At 42.1% G+C, this 13,947-nt stretch overlaps 1 protein-coding gene and 1 long non-coding RNA gene across 2 annotated transcripts in view; one reads left to right on the top strand and one right to left on the bottom strand.

Annotated features, from left to right (window-relative positions):
- Nucleotides 1–5,082, top strand: part of CD38 (CD38 molecule) — a 28,496-nt gene extending 23,414 nt beyond the window's left edge. The window contains exon 8 of the mRNA XM_074587629.1: nt 993–5,082. Coding sequence (XP_074443730.1) covers nt 993–1,074 — 82 coding nt within the window. The 3' untranslated portion in view covers nt 1,075–5,082. The remainder of the gene's footprint in view (nt 1–992) is intronic.
- Nucleotides 5,083–5,332: 250 nt separating this feature from the next.
- Nucleotides 5,333–13,629, bottom strand: LOC141743460 (uncharacterized). Its single transcript, XR_012587066.1, has 4 exons — nt 13,436–13,629; nt 12,024–12,124; nt 6,253–6,330; nt 5,333–5,471 (listed from the first exon to the last, which is right to left on the bottom strand). It is a non-coding gene; the product is annotated as an uncharacterized LOC141743460 (long non-coding RNA).
- Nucleotides 13,630–13,947: the final 318 nt, after the last annotated feature.

Below are 13,947 nucleotides of genomic sequence, written 5' to 3' on the forward strand. Positions count from 1 at the left end.
GGGTGATGCTCATGTACTTGCTTTCTCTTTGGGCAACTGCAGCCTTTAACCAATACTGCCAGGACCTGAAAGTAAGTACAAACTGTTTCAGCCTATGGTGAAATAAGCTAAGGGGCCGGAGAGGAAGGGGGAATACGTAGTAGCTTAAATCCCTCGTGGCTCAGCACAAGGAGAAACCTGTAAGGCATCACAAAGGGTTGCTGACACGCTCGTTGCTGTGGCTCACAACTCGCTTCTTAAGATAGATGCCAAGTAGGGCCTTCTGTCAGAGCTCAACTAACACATCAACTGCGTAGAGCAACACGGACAGTTAATTTTACTATTGTATATACAGAGCAATAATAAAATAAGCAATTTCCATGTGCAGTAAAACTCTTCAGGATAGGCCGTATAAGTGAGCTCCACCCCCCTGAAGTCCTTGCAGACAGAACTGTGTGGGTCCCTACCAGCTGAGCATCTGGCTTTTCGTGCCATGTAACAATTGACGCTGAGCATTTCCTCTTGCTTTTGTCAGGGTCAGTAGTGTCTTCCAGAAGTAAATGAAAAATTTCATTCACTGGGTGTACTTCTAGCAAAAAATCTGATCATATCTGACATCGTTAGCAACAGCTTTACGTTGCAGCAGGAGGGGTTGCCCCCGGGTGGGCAAGAGGGTGAGCTCCAGCACGGCAGCAGCTCTGTAGCCAGTGCAAGAGATCTTACGTCTTTTTCACAATTAGTATTGTTATCACAGCGTAGCTGACATGCTGTGAGTTCACATCCTACTTTATTTCATACTCACCTGCTCTTGTCATGAACCCCTATAAACATCAAAGTTATCTTTCTGCAGGAAGATAGTAAAAAAAAAATCCTAAGAAAAGACATCCACTTGATAAGCACAGGTGTAACATGCACTTTGACTTTCACGTTGCATTTAGTAACTGTGGAGTTTTATTCCGTTGTACTTGCAAAGCCATTACTGAATATTTGTTTGGTTTTGTGCCTTATCACAGACCAGTTCAGCTCCTTCAGTGTGTGCATAACCCTGACCACGTGGACTGCAGGCCCTGCACCAACACCACGGCAACTCCATGAAACGCAGTGCTCCGCACTATTGAAGACTTTCATTACTTGCGTGTAAAGCTGGAAAAGATGTGGCTACGTAGCTTAGAGTGACAAATAGTCGCATGGTGTGTACAGAGTCCATAACCAGAAACCCTTGCTGTGACACTAGCAGCCAAGGAGCAGGAGATGGTGTTTTAGGTGTGAGAACTGTACACACACACACCTTCAAACATACTATTCCAGAGGGACCCGGGAGCATGTTCAGTGGTTGAAGGCAGACGCTTTGCCCTGGTGTCCCTCCTGTACAGCTCCCCTTGTGTCCAGAGGGTCAGGGCAGGGATTCCCTGGGCCTGCACCGAGAAGAAAGGAACTTTGCAGCGGAGGCAGAGCTTGCTTGGATCAGGGCTCAGCTTCCTCCCCGCTGGAAGGCTGGATGGGGAATGAGCAGAGCGTGCTACGCTCTTCTTGCATCCCAGTGTGGCATCCCCCAGAGGGGAACATTGCAGAGTGGCACATGGTATAAATCATGTTTCTCCCAGGACTGTGGCACCTCTGAGCAGGTAAAGCAAGAGATGGAAGAGGCAGAGCAGGTGTTACCTTTTAATGGGCTTCACAGTTAGTGGCTGGTGGGGAAATGGCTGAGCTGAGCCAAGAAAAGACCAGGAACCGCTCAGAGGGTTGCCAGCATCTGTATGGACGTGTCAAGTGTGTAGCTGGGGAGGTAGAATAGCAAGACGGACTCACACACCCCCATTAAAATCCTACTGGAAACACCACTGCAGTTCAGATTACATTTAATTCTTAATATAGAAATAAGTGTAAGCCTTCCAACTTTCATAAAAGGTCCCTCAGGCCACAACTTGGCCATTCACTGGAATAGAGACAAACGTCAAAAGGTTGCCACAGTAAGGAGTCTCTCTTGACCTCCATTTCTGAGGTGAAAGGTGATGCCTTTACACGTTTGTAATTCACAAGCATGGACATGCCGTAGTACACAGAAGCAGCAGGTTTCACTGATTTCCTTTGATTTCCATTTTGCCAGTCTCATATGCATATTCAAGTGCAGTGTTTATAACAAAATAAAGATCTGAGGCCGCTTGTGGCCTCCGCTGCAGTTGCCTTTGTGCAGTGCCACTGACACCAGGAGAGCAGAGCTGGTTTTGCCGCAGATATACTCCTAGGTGTTGCAGTGCCAGCGTTATCAGCAAGTGCCAATTCATTAGGCAGACCAAGGTTTCCATGGCCCCACAGGCAGAAGGTTACAATGCTGTAGGTTTTAGTAGTGACTACCCGGAGTACGAAGCATCCTTATGGAACTACACAAGCTGGTGTAATTTCAAGCATCTCCAGATGAACCTTTGCTCTGTAACGCAGAGGCCTGCACTGAGCGTAGCTGGACCAACCCCAGGACCTCACCCATAATGTTTACATTAAGTGAAACGTGTTTTTATTTGCACTTTGTTCTGTAAGTACCTAGCAGACACACGCCAATAATTTCAAATAGGTTATTTCTGACTATATGTCAAGGATATGTCTTCATGCTCGCTTTTGTACCTCTTCTTTTGTAATATAAAACGTTGGCTGTAAAATCGAGAGCTGTAATAAAATTGCTGATGGCAAATGTTGTTAATTCAGTTTCACATTCTACTTAACCTCAGACCGAACACGAAAATAAGCCTCTTCCTAAAAATAACTCAGAAATTAATTCAATGTATGAAACTCCACGTATACCGACCCAGGAAAGCAGAGAAAGGTCACAGCGCCTGTTCTCCTTGGGCTGTATTCTTCCTACCTCACTCTCCATCTTGTACAGAGAAGTCATCGTCTTCGTAGGTGGCTGGAAGTGAAACATCCTGTCTTTATCTCGAACACAGTCATGCAGATATGTATGTTGTTCTCAGACATATTAGTTAAGAAAGATCACGGTTCTTATCAGTAGTGACGTAGTAAAATGTTAAGAAGCAAATCTGTGTTTTTGAAAGCTGAGGTGCGCTCTTAATACAGGTGACGCTGCTGGAGTAAAGGACAGCTTTGTAACACAGGCGGTTGGCATGAACAGTGTCCCAGCAAAAAGTCTTTATTTTCAAGGTGTGTAAAAGTGACACACCTTTACAGGGAAACTTGGCAATAAACACAATTAACATTAGGGAAATTACTGAACTTGCCATTGCCTGGTTTCATTCTGGCTGGTCGTTCTGCTGCCAAGAGGGGCTGCAAATTTTGTGGATGTGCAGGTGGCTGTACTGGAGGGAAGGTGCAGGGCGCTCATTTGCTTTTCCCCTCGTTAGCACTTGTTGCAAAGGGAGAAGAGTCAGCGCAGGTACTGTGGCTATCACACACTCTGGGTACGCCTCAGCCCCTTTTCCCAACACCACTCCCAGAGTCCACAGAGCTTGGTGTCATCTTCTGTGTCCTGCTGCTGGCCCTTAAGGAGGGAGCATTAAAGTTGGCCCACTTTATTTATTAGGAAAGATGCACTATAGGTGTACATCTGGCCCACTAACACGGATTCAAGCCCGTGCTGCTCGGATTACACGCATAGCGGAACGTGATTGAGCTAATTTCCAACAAGCAAGGAGAAGCATTTTTATTGTAGAATCATAGAATCATATCATCATCATCATCATTATCCATGATCACACATTTGACATGCCATGCAGACCTGCTCTACCAGACATGTAAAATTCCAAATCTTATTGCTCTGCTGAAAATTTACAAACCAAAAAACTCCTAGATCAAGGCAAAGTCCCAAATTCACAGAAAACTAAATAAAAGGGAAAAAAAAAAAACCTATGTGGTTTTTTTTTCCACTACATAGAAGAAATGTTTCTTACATAGTTTGAAACATGCTGGGTTTTGAAAATATGCTTTCAATCTGATGAAGCGAACCTCTGTCACAACTTGTTCAAGATAAATGGGCCCCAGGCCCACAGCAAACACTGCCGAAGAGCACTGCTCAGAAACCCGACAGGAATCTGAGTTATTGTGTGATAAGGTGATATCTACATTGTGCACTCCCAGAACCACACAGCGCTGGGAAAGCTACTTCTATGACCCTAGTATCACAGTATTGCTGCTCTCCCAGTCTTTGATGTACTTAACCTGGTGAGAACCTGCACTTATTAAACTTACTTTTGAGATTAGGAGTCAAATGAAATACAGAAAGATTTGTTCTCCTCACTAGCCGTTGCTTGGCCTCGTGTGTTTACCATGAATCACAGTGTTTGATTTAAAATGTCAGCTTCTCCTAGGGTCAGGAGGCTCAGTATACAAACGGCCTGAATTCCACTTAGGTCCGTACACCTCGTGTTTCTTCTGGGCTGCCCCACACGTCACTTTGGTCACCTGCATCTCCCTGCTGTCACCCCTCAGCGCCCACTAGCTCTCTCCATTGCTTATGTGTAGGGATGTGGGTGAAATTAATGGCTGTGACTGTAGGCTTTCGTTTAAAATAAAAAGCCTCATGAGCCTAGAGAAAAATCTGAAAACTGGAAACAAAGGTTTAAACATGTGAAGGGCAACAAACCTTACCCTCAGCATCTTTTTTTTTTTATTTTTTAAATTGTTTCTTTTTTAAACTATTGCACTGCTTTTTTGGAGCCCAAAATTCTTAGTGCAGTGCCTACAACATAATCTATGGGGAAAAGTCTTTTTTGGGGGGGGACTGATTCTGTTTCTCTGTGTATCAGCAGCGTATAGTGCGGTGGATCTGGGACCTGCAGGACACTGGTGGTAGGGCAGTGGTTTTGGATGGGACTCGACATATCTGCAGCACTGCGGGGTCTTATCAGGCAGAGGCAGAGGTTTCACCTTGCTTGATTTGGGCTACCCTTCATCCATGTGCCTGGGAAGGCTCCCCGGTACTCCAAACTCAGACATTGTATAGCAAAAGAGAGCCCAGTAGAAAGAGTAGGAAAATAAGATCAGCAAGCCTTCAGGTAGGAAACCCTGCAAACAGGCTGCATTGCAGGATCTCTTTCTTAATAACAATATCATTTTCAGGCTTAAGACAACAATTAAATGTGCCAAGATGCTGATCCTTCCTATTAAATAGCTTGAAAGGAGTAGCGCACTGGCTAATCCAAAGAAAACACTTGGCGTGTAAAACATGAAAGCTGGTGAAAAGATAAAAATCAAATGGTATGGCTGAATGACAGAGGCAAAACCACAGAAAGTGCAACAGGAGCTGTGGTAGTGAAAGAAAAAGACATAGAAAAGATCTATCTTTGTAGTTGGATCATACCTATGGCCATGGGATGCATGTCTACTTGTCCTCAAAGTCGAAGGGCTGGATTCGGCATTTGGCTAAGCCCCAGAGAGCTGTGCAGGCTTCAGCAGTCCCCAGGCAGCATTTCCAGTCCGCTCCTTTACCTTGCAGCAGCAGCAGCATCCCTCTGTTCTGCCAGCACAAATGTTTCCTGAAACTCCTGATGAACCGGAACAGGAAAATGGTTTGGGATAATATTTTTTTTTTTTTCCCTGCTTGGAAAAATAAAAGCTTATATCTAGCCGGAAAAATGTGAATCGAGTTTTTTGTTTCAAGCTGGAGGTTTATTCTCACCCCTGCTTTGTGCAGCGGGAGAGGGCAGGTGCCTGCTCACTGCTCCTCCTTTCTTGTGTGGCACTGCTTGCCCAAATCCAAAGAGCCCAAGAAGCACATTCAGCAATATCGGCTCCACAGCAGCACGTTTCACAGCAACGCAGCTGCCTTCATCCTCATTCATTTCACTACTGGGATCTGGGTGTGCACTGAGGGACGGTAGCGTGGAAAGGGTTAAAATCCATACTAAATACTTCAGATAGGTAGGCTTTATGCCATTTAAGGTTAGTCACCTGATTATGCAGGCTTTATCTATAGTCAAAGGGACAAGCAAGGCACCTCCTGAAAGCAGTTATCCCGCTCTGCACTGGGCAGGGGGGGGTAAGACAGGAGGGATGCTGTGCGCTCCAGTATCTCTCTCCACTGACTGTGAAAGTTGCCTAGATTATTAGCTCAAATTTATAAAATTAGCTTCCAGGGGGCTAAATTTGCATAAAATGAATCCCAAAGATAAAAAGTTTCCCTGTGAGAAATATTCCTAAACAGAAAAGGACATCTAAACATCCTCTCACATAAAGTAGATGACAGGTTTTTGCAAAATATTTAAAATCCTAATTTCACAATTCATTTTCTGAGTATGTAGAGCCACAGTTCTAAAATTTACTGACCGTTTCAGGAGCTGACTGTGTGATAATGCAGTCTTTCAAGCACATCAAATGCAGTCAGTTAGAAAATCTAGAATACTGCTAGAAAAAAAAAAATGTTGTTATTAATCTGCTGCCTCCATTTCATAGGTTGTGTTCCGTTGGCTGCCTCCATTTTCAAGACTGAGACCACACCTGCTTGCTTTAGGGCTTTCTTTTTGTGCACATGCCGTATTTAGATTTTTTTTTTGACAATTTAGTTACAGAAGCACAGCCATAGCTGCTTTATGCCACAATGGCAAAAACCTTAGAATTTCTTTCCTGTTTCCTAATGGACTAAAAATGCAACAAGTATAAATTATTTTTACACCTTAAATAGTTTAAAGGGTAGCTTAAATGTTTTTTTCTCTTATTGAAAAATCCAGAAACTCATCAATATCGGAGAGTTACACTAATGTTTGCAAAGGACTGGGACAAACTCCAGGGAAAATCTTTTTTCCATTCCTACTCTTCTTGAAATACTAATCAAATCAAGAGCACTGCATTGCAATTAGACTTGGGATTTCTGCAGCTGAAGTCTGAGCCTTAGGAGCTTGAGCAAAAGGTCTCCTGTCTGAGAACATTACCAAAATTACATTCCCTGTGGGTCAGACCCTGAGGGGACGTGTGATTCACTAAACAGTCGGTTGGAGCTGCGCTGGGAGAGATAACAAACTTCTTGACGATGAGGCCGTATGCAGAGCCATATTCTTGTGCTGTAATATGCTGCATAGAACGTTAGGCGACCAGAAGGAGCCAGCTTTGCTTCCCCTGAAGCCAGACTTTCAATAACAACAGTATATGACTATGGGTTTGGTTTACAATATGAAAACATTAAGAAAAGACTAAGAAGTGGCCTAGACAGACATGAATTACAGAAATAAACAAAATAGTAATATGGATAATATAGCTCATTCCTTATACTAAAAACATTACTAAAAACAGGATGCAGGAAGACAGTGACATTTTACACGATTTTTTATCAGAGGCTCATAACTTTCATGACACTTCTGATACGTGATATGTGGAGCGGCGTCATGTGAAGAAGTAAAAGAATAACGTATGGCTTGATAAGTTTAAACAAGTCCTGGGATGCTTGAATCCTTTTAACATTCATCAACTACATCTTTCTTCAAGCTGTAGCTGTATTGAATGCACTATGTAGGTAGGGATTCTTTTCTAGGGCTACTAGGGACTTGCTAGGTGAGACTGGGCAAACAATTTAATCTCCAAATTTGAGATATCCTGCCTGAATAGGAGGAACAATAAGGTGATATGTTAAAATTTTGAGGGTTATAATGTCTAAGCTGATCTTACGAATACTACAGCTTGTTAGTTTCATCCTGTATTGCTCCTCTGCTCCGTCCTCAAATTGTGCTTTAGGCTGATGCAACTTTGCAGAGAGGCACTACCCTCGTCCTCTCTGATAACATGAGGTGATGAAGCATCCACGCTTCCCATGGTAGGTTGTTCCAGTAATTACTCAGCACCATTACTGGAAATTAATTTATACTTTGTCTATATTCAGGTTCTAGCAACTTCTTCTTGTATCCTGTGCTAAAGATCTTTCGGGAAGGGTAGCTTCTCCTCCTTAATCCAGGTACTTCTTGCTCTCTTTGTTTCGTGAATCAAAGAGATCAAGTTTTGCAGACATCTCAGGGTGATACATTTGCTAGAGTCTGTGACTTTTCACTTTACCCTCTCCCATTTTTTATTACTCTTGTAGTGCAAAGAGTCATTTATATGCTCTGTAGCATGTTGACTATTGGATCAGATTGACATATCTAGATTGAAATTCAGTCCCTGCTTTTATTGTGTTTATCGCTGATGAGTCATAGTAAAATGATTACAGAAAGTACTCGCAGGATTGTTGGAGCAAAGTCGAGAGGCAGATTCTCTACTACTGGAAACCAACTCAGCTGTTACTCTAACGAGCAGAGGTGGGTGGACATTGTAGTCAAAATACTGAGCTGCAGGAAAGTTTCAGGGAACCCCTCTTTCAAGTATGTCTTTCATTCAATCTATTTCACACATTATTTTTAATAACATAACATCATGGCGTCAATTAACACATTACAGTATGTAAGATTTTTTTCAAACTTACACCAGAATGCTTTCTTATCATTCTACCATGGTTAATTGATTACAAAATAACCTTTCCTTTTAATTATTAGCCCAAACATTCTATCTTAACAGAACTATAACAAGTTCATTTTTTCTTTTCTAATCCAGACATTTTGTCACTCCGACCTTCTTGAAAAAAAAGAATTTCTACATAGCAATATGCCTGCAAATACAAATTAGGTGTATCAGACCTGACTTACTAGCTTTCCTGAAAATCAAAAATCCCTCACTGGCATCAACGTATCACTATCTCAATTTACCAAGTGAAAAACAACAATCCTGGCAAGTTAAAGAGCACTTTAACAATGTCTGAGAGAGATCCTTTCTATTCTAAATACTAAATTGAAGCACAGAAAGCCAAGGAAACCTAGCTGTAGAACCTGCTGATGCTCTATAGTCCTCTTTAATGCCCCAACCCTGCTCAAGTGCCGCGCATGTTCCACCTGACCACCATTCTACTCATTTTTCCTGTTTATGCCTAATTTCTACTCAGTCCCCCAGGAAAACAGAGACACCCATAAGTAAACCAGGCGGAAGGCACAAGCACATGGGCTGTGGTATATAACTGAACATTGAAGCCAAAAAAAGATATCGAAGTTTCAAAGAAGAGGAGCAAAATCAGTTAGTAATCTATGTCCTTTTGGTTTGGATTGCTCGTGTTCACAGTCTCACAATATTACCTTCAAGTAAGTGGCACCGAGATGACGTATTGGGAGATGACTGATTTTGATCTGGGGATGTACAGCATGACAACTTGCGTCAGTGCAAAAGTAATTGCTTTATAATCACAATGTCAAAAATTATACAGTCCCACAGCAGAAATATAGCATTCTGCTTTTCTAAAATTGACAGTCTTTTCATTGACGTTACATTCAATTAGCTCAGGCAAGGTTACTTTGGCCAAGTCTTGGCATGATAAAACTTGACGCAGTAAATTAAAAACGGACAGGAAATTATTTATATATCTCCCCCGGTACTATTTTCAGGAGCGGGTGAGTTGTACTAAGTACTAATGGCGGCAAAAGTAGAAAGTGCCTGGGCTGTCCCATGAGCTGATAGGCACCTACTGGTCAGTAAACCCCCAGCAGAGTCTGTTGCAAAACATTCCTAGCCAGAGGTAAGAACGCCTTTATTGTTACCTGAATTCAGTTAAAAGTCTGCTTGGTATCGACAGGGATATTCCAGTTAATCATTACTGAGACAGAACCCAGCCTATTGTGCCGCTTTGTCCCCAGTTCTGGGTCCAACCAGGACGGAGACCAGCTCCCACATGTGTTCATGGAGCAGCATCCCAATGTAGTGACTGTGCCACAGCAGCCTGACCTGTGGCGTACCCGAATTCGTGATGGACACCATTCCTAAGAGTGATGCTGGCAGTGGAAGACTACCCAGAGAAGGAGAGTGTTAGCCATTCCCTGGGCCTGCTCGGGCACCTCAGACCTGAGGAAGCAAAAATAGGAATCGCTGCAGGAAAAAAAAACCAGGGGCTGGGCAGGAGCTCTGCCAGCAGGGATACAACATTTACCAGAAGCAAAAAGCTGGAGAAGGAGTGAAGAAATACGAAGCATCATTGGTAGCGGTGAATTTTTCTTCCTGGTATGATTGTCAGGATTTTCAGTTACCCTTAGGAATACGGAAGCCTTAGAAAAGGTTAATGCTTGGAAAAAAGCGTGTGATCTCTGGAAGGTTTCACCGGCCACACCGCAGCCGTAACTGCAGTCAGAAGAGAGTGGGATTAGCCACCTTCTCTGACTGCTTTCCTGTTTAACACCCAGCGATGCCCGCCAAACACCCACAGTTTTGTGATGCTCAGCCTACTGGCAGATGCAGGGAATTTAAACCCAAATTCAGTCCTTGAATGAAATCTTACAGATTTATTGGTAATATGCAGTTATTAGTAATTATGTTGACAGAATAGCTTAATCAAGATATAAAGAACTTGTGTTATTGTAATTATAGCTTTCCCTGTCATGGATATATTATCTCAACACAGGTCTCAACAAAACTACCAACTGAAACAGAACAAACTGTTCCCTGACAGAAAACATTGTTTCTTGGGATATTTCTGTCTGTAAAATTCACAAAATAGCCTGAGGTATGGGCTCTTCTCCTGCAAATACTAACAGCAATTTTCTGGCAGTAGTACTAAGCAAGTAAAGGGTGAGTAATGTTGGATTTTGACTTGTCAGCTTCAGCTTTAACTTTTTAATTTTCTGCAGACAGTATCAACATCAGCAGGTTCTATGGACAATATGCTACTTTTAAGCCACAGAGTTATTTCATGTGTTTTGTGTAAGTCTTTCATGGAAATAGCACAGGAATAACAGAAACTCGATCTGTGTCCTATAGGACCTTGTACAATAGCACAGGTGAAAGGTACCTGCCTAAATTGCAGGTAGCACAGGTAAGATTAGCATTGGTGTCAGATTCATGAAGCCACTGCAGGCTTGTCAATGCTCTCTAATAAATAAGTTTCCTCTAATAAAACTACCGTACTTGGCTCTGGCTGCAGATGGCACGTGAAATGACACTAGTACATCCAGAATTTATTAATATACTATGCATGTGCCGTTTTCCTGAGGCTCTGTTTAAACTACTAGATGTCCAAAATCCTAGGTAAATGCCTGAAGCCCTCCAAGAAACCCAGGACAACACTTGATGAGAAAAGAGATGAAGTTCAGGCAAGGCCACGCACATTGCTTTTTAGTTTATTTCCCCAAAAGAAAATCAAGCTGCAACAAATTTCTCTTTTCCTCTAACTCTGCACTACTTATCATAACAGATTTCTGCCCTATTACTAGCAAACAAGGTGTTCCCAACTGCTGCAAAGATTTGGTGAGTACGTTACATGCAGTCAAACACGTCCCTCATGTATCCTGAGGCACTTCATCTTTCTTCATTACAGGATGATATATAATGAATGAATAATGAATAATTGTAGGCTTTTGACTAAACTGAAGTCTTAGGCATGACTGTCTGAATCTTTCATTCCACATTTGATCCACCTCTCCATATGAGTGGCCATTAAACAAAACGTCTAGCAGCAGGTACCATCACATGATCTTGTTGTTATATTATTACTGCTCTCTGATTTTTACAAAATTTTGGGCAAAGGCTGAATTTTTTATGTGTACACCTTTGTGATAACTGCGGGATATTCCAACAGCACTTAACCTGAATTCATGTCTTCCCTACAGTGGCAAGCACAAGTAAATTTCAGGTACAAGGCATATGAAAGGGGCTCTCCGCCATCTGTGGGAGCTTCCTTGGAGCATGGTGTTTTGTCTCTGAGGCAGGATGGACACTGCAGACCTGCTCAGCTGTCGGCGTAGTCCAGAAGTCTAAAGCAACAGTGGGGCCAAGGAATTTATTTCTTTGGTGCAACATACAGATTTGAGTAATTTAAATGTGGATGTAGAAGACACAAAACTTTTTGAATTGTACAGAAAATTAAAGTCACTGCATGTGAATTTTAAAAGCCTGCACACAATGGTGGCCGGGATTGCCAGCTTGTTTCACTTGCTCCATCCATTTCTCATAGATTTTGAGATGCTGAGCACAAAAGAGGTACATGAATTTTCTTGTGGGTGAAAAAGGATATATTTTGAACTCTTTTCCAAGCTGAATCTTACCTGGCAGCTCACCAGTAATGACGCCTTCATCAGACAGACTTCACTGCATACTGGCATCTCAGTGGGAGGTCTCCTCAAATCTTAGTGGAGCAAGCTCGTTTCTGGAAAAAGCAAGGAAAGCATTGTTTATATGTGCTGCTTGTTGCCAGACAGATGCATATCAAATGTGCAATAAATCAACTTGGTACAAGGGGAGCAGTGGTAATTGCTTTTCTATGATGATTTTCGAAGGAGATTTCTTTTATACCTCCAGTCTGGAGGCCCTGAGGCCCCTGAATGGTCTGCACTGCAATGCACCGCTCAGATTGTGCCCATCATTTGCTGTTTCCTGTGCATTTGTTGTTTCAATACCAGCAGTATGTGTGTTTGGTGATTTAGTACTGTACCATGAAATGGCAGACAGTATAAAGAAAGAGCACTACACATCCTCCATCAGAGCTGTGAAGCATAATTCAGCTACCTCTAACTCATCTGATGGATCAAATCCAAAGACTCCCTGATCCCATGAATATATCTTTTCTTATGAGATTCAGAGTTCAGAGGTCAAGTTTTAGACCCTATTGATTGACTTCTAAGGACCAGAGGCATTTGGAAACACTAATCACCCACAAAAAAGGAGAGAAAACAAGACCATGAGATTGTCTAGGCTCAAAGACGTCTCTAACAAACAGCAGATATGTTGTGGTCTCTTGCAGGCCTGCAATTGGTAGATGAAATCTGAGGTGACTATGACGAGCAGTAACTCATCATAGTTGGTTGCAGTAAAGAGAACATTTCAACTAGTAGGAACATGCCTAAAGAAAACAAACATTTCAAGTGTTACTACAAACAGTGGTCTGTTTCTTTCTGTACTTAAATTAGGAAGGATATTGTGATACAATAGCAGCCACTGGGTGAGACTATTGCTCACTACCAACGATCAGCATGAGCTCTGCCCTACAAGGGAACGGCACCCTTAAGAACTTCCTGTCATCAACAAGAAGCAGGAGCAACCAGCCCAAGAGTGGGAATAATACTCCACGATAACTGGATATCCCAGTCACAGTACCAGCCAGAACGAATACACTAGGCACGCAACCATTTTACATAATGTATATGGTTTAGGTGAGCATATAATTTTTAGTTGCCTTTTTCCATACGTTTCTGTTCACATGTCTGGTTGTATAATCTAATAAAAGCATTTTTAAGATGCCCAAAATTTTAAGTTGATTTCTTTTGCTTATAAATTAAATTCATTCGGTTGATTTAGTGAATAGAGTAGATTGTCCACTAGACTGAGAATTTTAACAAGGAAGTTGGATTAAGTTTATAGACTGGCTTTGCATTACATATCAGTTCTTCCAGAATCTAGAAACTGGTTGGATTCCCACTTCATGATTGTTCATATTCCTTATGTTCAGCCACACACTCACCTAAACACTTCCATTTTCTGGAGGAACTGAGAAGCCGATGCAAGTGTTGACATTTTGAGCTCTTGGAGAATGTAGGTGCAGGTGGACGCCATCAAGGATTTACAAGGAGAGCACTGTTACATTCAGACAGACTAATCAGAAGTTACAGTGAAATTTCTGGCTCCTGGTCACTTGGCATCATGGTGTTCCCAAGTGCCATTCTGTGGTGAGCCAAAGCAGTAGACACTCAATCAGTAAATTGTGAAGTCAAATTAATACTTATTATAAATCTATACATTTGAACATATTTGACCTAGGAACAGATTTAGCTTACAGATTCTAACAGTACATTGACATACAGTCTTAATTATTTCAGTCTTCTCTCTCCATTCTACATATTTGTAAACATGGAGAATGTCTCCTCTGTCTCCATATTTGTAAAAAAGAAACAATCTCAGTAATATGCAAGTAACCATTCATTAATCAGCCCTGCCCTTTGTTCTCCAAAAATGTAAATTCTACCTTCTGAACCA

Source organism: Larus michahellis, chromosome 5, assembly GCF_964199755.1.
Source record: "Larus michahellis chromosome 5, bLarMic1.1, whole genome shotgun sequence".
Classification (NCBI taxonomy): domain Eukaryota; kingdom Metazoa; phylum Chordata; class Aves; order Charadriiformes; family Laridae; genus Larus; species Larus michahellis.